Below are 6,789 nucleotides of genomic sequence, written 5' to 3'. Positions count from 1 at the left end.
TTCCATTTAAACATAAAAACAGCATTTTAGTCACAGCTAAAGGTGACAGATACTTTATTATGGTATAGTATTTAAATATATGCCTGAGAAACACATAATATTGTCCCTTTAAGCAAAGCTTGAAGGTTTTTCTCCACAAACTTTCCACCATTTGATTTTTGAAAGTTTAACCTAAACACACAAATGACTGTAAAAGTTCTCTGTGCTTATTTTTTTATTTATTTTAGCCTTACATGAAATTCACATCTCCTCACGTCCATCTAATGTTTTCAAGCTCATTTAAATTGTATTCATCTGTAAACACTACCARAAGATGCAACAGATGAGTCAAGAGCTTGTAGGTGGTCAGCGATCACAGTCTATTCTGTTTGTCTTGGAGGGATGCGATGTATTTTTATAGTGTTTCGTGAAAAATAACACTTTCCTGATTTTTAAGCCGTATCTTTACAGGATTCTGTAGAATAAAGAAGGGAACAAAAGCCCCGATGTTGCTCAAGTGRTGGTTTTCTGAAGCAGCAGGAAGAGTGCAAGAATAAGGCAGTTCAGTCTGGATAAAAGGTGGGAATTAAGGCAGTAAGACACCACCGTCTCCAGAGCAGAAAGGACAGTGTAGTCAAATCTCTGTGGACCTGCAATGAGACACGCAGTCTGCAGAAGGAGGTTTTATCTTCAGAGCACTCCCTGTAATTGCAGGATATTCGGCTTCTTCACAGACACATTCACAGAACCACCATCCAGTGCGTCATACAGCTAATTGGTCAGTGCTGTGCCACAGACTGTTGAGTAAACAAGATCAAGTCACTTTACTTGTTTGAAGCATATCGTAGAACTGCCAACAGACCTGCCAATGTGCCTTATTGAAAGACAGCTGCTAGGTCCAGTAAGTGTTTATCGGATTAGATTATGTGAAGAAYTGTAAAGGTGTCCTCAGAAGATACTGAAAAATACAGCTGTTTATTCCTGCAGGTCACTTCAACTAGTTCTCTCTCAAGAGAAGCCCAGGTCTGTATAACCAGATGACTGTAATTACACCTGACACCCACTTAAGCGCTGCCTCGGGCTTTAATAAGAGGGAGGTGCTGTGTGTCTGCGCAGCGCTGACCACACGGGCTGACCAACAGTAAACCATGTGACGGTCTGCAGTCTTCAGTAAATAAATGACTATTAAAAAAAAGGACAGCTGCTGAAACTGAACTCAGCTCTAATATGCTGCTTAAACCGTGCAGTATGATAAGGGGATCCATCAAGATTTTGATCGTGGATTTATTCTACCATTTATTGATAACAGTGCAGAGTGTTTTGCAATGACAAGATGCAAAGCACATAATGGGAAAGAAACTGGTTTTGACAGATCACTCCCAGATTTTTGCAGGTCGGTGAAATAATCTAAAGGTCTACCTGATACGTTTTACTGGGATGAAATCAGAACAAATATGCAAGATTATTTTTTTACTTCAATAACAGCCATACTTCTGGCTCTCCAAACGCTAAGACTTTAACTGTGGCACCATCACTTTCTTAATAATTAGCCATGCTAATGCTGAGCCTTGAAATTTACTTGAAGCCGTTAAGTTCATCTAAAGCAACTTTGTTCTCAAACTGTGGCTTTCCTTTTAAAGATATATGGAAGGTCAAATGAAACATTTGGTCAGAAATATCTAGAAATAAATGCAAAGTATTAAATATGGCAACTTAAAAGTATATAAGTGATCAATAATGAATGGACACTCGAAGAAAAGTTGTGCAAAAACCAAAGATACACCAATATGCTTTCTTCAATAACATGTTTCAACATTAACAACAACATGGCTGTAAAAGCATTATCGCTCCAACTTTGAGAATCTAGTTTTACAGAATCGAGGACACTACTACAGGTGTGACTAAGTCGTAAACAGAGCCTGCAATGTGWGGTGCGTTACATGGCCTGTATATGATGCCATAAAAAAGCCTCAATGGAAACAGTTGTTAAAAAGAACCCAAAACAAACCAAACCGTCCTCTTTCCAAGATCACAATCTGTACATCTTGGCTCCAGCTCGGAAAAACAGGTTTAATTTTTCACTTCTTCTTCCCTCAACTTGACAGCTGTGAGATAAAAAAAGGCACAAATTCCACTTCTTAATTTGCACACGCGTTGATCATATTTTTAGAGCGATGCTAACAGATTTGTGTTCGGTGGAAAGGCTTCTGGACGGCGCCCGCCGGCTGTTTGCATGCTCGCCGTTTGTGTGCCAAAGCATTTACATAACGGCACTTCCCGTCAAGCCCGTTTACAACAGAGACTGGTAGGGCTGCATGTGTGCGACGTGTTCACAGCGCGTCAAGCTGAGATGCTTTATTCTTGTTCTGCTAACGTGTTGCTGCGCTCGCATTTAATGCAGACGACGCTGTCAAGTGGAAACGTTCATTTGCACAAAGCGCTTAAAAAAAAAAAAGGGAAAATGAAGGAAGTTCCTACACAAATAGAAAGTGTCCCTGTAAGGGGACAGGTTGGATGTCAGACGCCAACAGAAATAAAAAATAAAATAAAATAAAATAAAAAACACACAAAAGCCTGTGAGCGAGTGTTTGCTCCCCCGTTAATGAAGGCTCAGGCCTGGACAGCATGAAATCCTCACCGCTACATTAACTAATGGCTTCTTCTGGGGACAACTAACAAGACAAAACGCACTCTCACTCTCACACAGCCCTTCTTAAGGTGAGGCAGATTTAACCAAAGCTGTCACTATGGAAACCTCTAATGACATTTGGCTGTTTATAGCTTTTAAAACATTAAGGGGAGGAAACATTTAAATGAGACTCTCTGCAGTGAGACTTCCTAAAGACCGTGAATCCGGGGTTATTCTAAATGAGAGGCGGCGTTTCTGTCTTCACCTGTACGAAGAAATTAGGCTTGGATTTGCACCGGAAATCCTGCAGCAGTTTGTTCGAGTCACAGCTTCCAAGAGAAGTCATCTCTGCTGAGGAGGAAGCCGTAAGAAGTTAGATGTTCAGAGAAATCTGATGGCAGCAGGCATCTTTAAAAAAAAAAAAACCATGGAGGAGTGATGCGACACCTCTGGAAGGATGCAACATTCTCATCCGCAACTCGAAGCCGCAATGCATCGTTTATGGAATCTGTTTAAAGGAAACCTTCATCAACCAAGAGTGTAGTCAAAACCACATTTAATTTGCTTCCTGTTCCTGATACCCTGCCCCGACTTAAAAAAAAAGAAAAAGAAAAAACTTGAGAAACTGCAGGTTTCATCAGGTAAAGGCTCCAAGTGCTGCAACACGTCTCTCCAACTGCAAAAGTGAAGGGCAAACACTGATCTGCGTGACGTTGTCTCAAAAAAAAAAAAAAAACGGCACAAACTTTCATCTCAGATTCAGAGCTCTCCTGTAATTCTCTCAACCCTCAGCGACTGCACCGGATGGTAATTACTGATCTCAGATCCAGCTCCACAGAGTCGAGGATGTAATTAGCCTTCAAACCGAGGGCACGACTCAACCAGCCACCTCTTCTTCAGAGACTCACCGAGGCTTTACTATCAATCCAAAATCAATTTTCTGCCCTCTGTCAAGTCAGTCCTGTGACTTTTTTTTAATATTTGAGCTGCACTAACTCTTTCCAAAATTAAAATCAAGCTCCAGTGACACAAAAGCTGACTTGAAGTAGTGGACAAAATCAAAATAAGTTCTTGTCTTATTGATCTCGACTTCTTTCTGGACAAAAAAAAAAAAAAAAAAAAAAGGACAAAAAGCTGAAGAAAAATGCAGTAAACATTCGTTTTCAGCGAATTTCTCCAAACATTTCCCACGGAGGACATTTTGTCACGCCGACTTCCTGGAAACGTGCAGCTGTCAAAGTTTCAGCAGCATGTTGTCTTTCATGTTTATGCTCACAGGAGCAATATTACTTTTTATATCCTGCTGTGTGGTTTTGAAATATTGAACAAGGCAATGAGAACGACACTCGCAAGGAAGTAAACGGGAACTCGATGTTAAACTCCTTTAACAAAAAAAATTAATCTAAAAGGCTCATGAAAAGTCTGTCTTGTGGATCTTCTTTAATGTGTGTTTGTGCTCACTGGACAGAACCTGGGAACACTCAGGCCTGTCTATTTCTCCATGCAAACACTCACCCACTCATTATCAACCAGACCCTGCTAACGCTGACTTCCCCAAGTCAAACCCTGCAGAAAACCACTTCAAATCTGGCCCCTTTTTTTGTTTTTAACCATCTTTCCAATAATCCCACAATAATACCCAGACTGAGCATGTTGTAAAACTGGGTTGTTGGCCAGGACTTCCTGCTGTTGCTCCTCTAAACTCAGCAATGTCACAGCAACCCTTATGTGTCAAAGCATTTCTCAGCCTAAAGACAAAGTAATGTGTTTAAAAAAAACAGCAGGCAAACCAATATGTTAAGTTCAATAAAGCAAAACGTGACTAACTTGTAGCAACTTCTACAACCCCAGTGTGACAAAATACTCACCCAGCAGCAGCAGTTTCACTTCTCTCTGCGACTTTTCATCATCTTCTTTTAGTTTTCTATCAATCATTTTTGACCTCTCGGCCGCAGCTTTGTCTTCCTGACTAACTGTACAGCCCATGGTTCCCAGTGCTCGCTTCAGGTCTGCTGTTTGATGGGGAAAAATACCAGGAGAAAATAAAAAAATATATATATTTCACGACGAACTCCCTAAAACTGCCCCCTGCGTACAACAAGGGCTGAAGTTGAGTAAAACGACTTCCCTTTTTGAGTTGCGACAAGCGTGACGGAGTCTGTTCATAAAGATTTATTTAAAACAAAAAAGTTATTTTCTTCAAACGCAAGTTCAAAAATCCTCCAAAAACAAATATTGAGTTGAGTTAAAAAGCACTTGGGGGAGAAAAAAACACAACTTTCCTCGGTTAACTTTAACTAGTCCTCACGGCGGAACATCAAAGCAGGTTAAAAAAGGAGAAAACAAAAAAGTTCGGCTTTTTTTAAAAAAAAGTACTCCCGCTGTTGCAAAACGAGCGTACACATCCCCCAGCTGAAGGTAGCGGACTCCCCACTTTTCAGTTTGTTTTCTTAACTCATAGAAATGATTTAACCTTAATCCGAACGGCCGCCGCACATTCTTTCCCCGCGTCGATTTACAGTTCGAAGCCACACCCGCAGCCGCCGCCGTGAAGTTTCCCTCTGTGCGCGACGCAGCGCCACCGTCACCTCCCCAGCTCAGCAGCTGCACGGCCAACCCTCAGCCCAGAGAGGGGCTCCGCACTATTTATATTACGGCGCGCTTGGCGGCGCGTCGTGCGGGCGGGGTCTGCACGATTCAGCCTCCGTTCAACAACCAGCGGCGTACATCCCACCTCAGCCTGTTTTGCTGATTCAGTTTGTTCGATGTAAAGCAACAATGTGGTGATGATTAAGAATTGATTAATTAATCAATTGTGGAGTGAGTGTTCACCTGCAACCACCTGCTGCTAAATAAACCAAACAGAACTTCAAATTGTTCCCATTTAAAGATGACCTGCAAGAAGGTCTGCCAAAAACTGATCAGCATTTATTGATGGTTGTTTGTTTACATAACAGTAGAAACACATTTATAGATATTAATATTCCTGTTGCTCAATACTACCACCATTTTCCTGTCAGATTCTGAAATCGAGTAAAACTCAGGCTGGTATCAGTGATATTACACTTCATTAAGAATACAAGACACTTTAAAATCAGAACTATGTTTATGTAGAGCCCTCATTTACATTATAGCTGAGATAACAACAGAAAAAAACAACAACCACAGGATTAAAATATGTGAAAATGGTGTCTGAATGCTAAAAAAATAAATAAATAAATAAAAATAATAAAACCATTAAAATAAATGATTAAGCACTACTATAAAAATGAAAACCTGGGTCTTAACTCATGCTACATGATCATTTTCACATAAAAACTGAGCTTGTGCCGCTGTGCTTATGCATTACAGGCGGAAGAAAAAGTAGTTCCCAACAGTAGCATATGATTTAGAAAAGATTTCAATAGTTTAGTTACTTTCCACTGTGTTCCTGTTAATGATATACATTACCTGAAATGACTGAAGTATCAAAGTATTGATATTTGGATTTTAGTATTGATTTTAGAGCGATAAGCTCTGGTATCAGTCGTAACAATATTTCAGTATCAAGCTACACATCACTACCTCCATTTTCTTTTGTGTTAATGTGCTGAAGGTGCTGCTTTTATCAAGACATAAAAAGTTTTAATTCTGCTTTTACATGGTCTTAGAAACTCTTTGCACATCCAGGTACAATTGATTATTTTGAAAGAAGGTGTTTTTTTGTCTGCGTTACAGTAACTGTGATTTGATTCAGGCTTTTAATCATTTGAGATCCCGTGGCAATAAACATGAACAAGCAGCCAGACAGTTCAATGGATACAAGGTGCCCTGAACTCTGACGCTCTCATTTTTATGATTAAATTGCACAACATCTGTCACACAGTGAAGTGGGTAAGCGATCTTGCAACTTTCTCACTGTGAAGCAACAGATCATATCACTGCGTCGACGGTTGTGTCTCCTGAAATCTGACTTTAGAGAAAATAATAAATGCTGGTCCTGTTTTGATTTCGGTAATGGCTGTGCAGTGGATTGAGGACACGGTACATCACACAGAAAGGGAAAACATGACACAGGTACATGAGGTTTTTGTCATCAAGTAGAAACAGTAGAACTGAAACAACAGAGTTAATTAAAAGTTTAATAAATAAATGAAGCGCAGAGGAAGATGTAACGTCACATAGACGGGTAACATTAAGAC

General features: G+C 40.2%; 1 protein-coding gene across 1 annotated transcript in view; it reads right to left on the bottom strand.

The window, feature by feature from the left end:
- The window catches only part of LOC106517997 (guanine nucleotide-binding protein G(i) subunit alpha-2), a gene marked incomplete at its 5' end in the record, with an annotated part of 44,858 nt that extends 40,241 nt beyond the window's left edge, over positions 1-4,617 (bottom strand). The window contains 1 exon segment of the mRNA XM_014009058.1: positions 4,477-4,617. Within this exon segment, the coding sequence (XP_013864512.1) occupies positions 4,477-4,617 (141 nt within the window).
- Positions 4,618-6,789: the final 2,172 nt, after the last annotated feature.

This window comes from Austrofundulus limnaeus, unplaced genomic scaffold (assembly GCF_001266775.1).
Source record: "Austrofundulus limnaeus strain Quisiro unplaced genomic scaffold, Austrofundulus_limnaeus-1.0 Scaffold55, whole genome shotgun sequence".
Lineage (NCBI taxonomy): Eukaryota > Metazoa > Chordata > Actinopteri > Cyprinodontiformes > Rivulidae > Austrofundulus > Austrofundulus limnaeus.
Note: the sequence above shows the minus strand (reverse complement) of the source record. Positions and strands in the feature narration are given on the sequence as shown.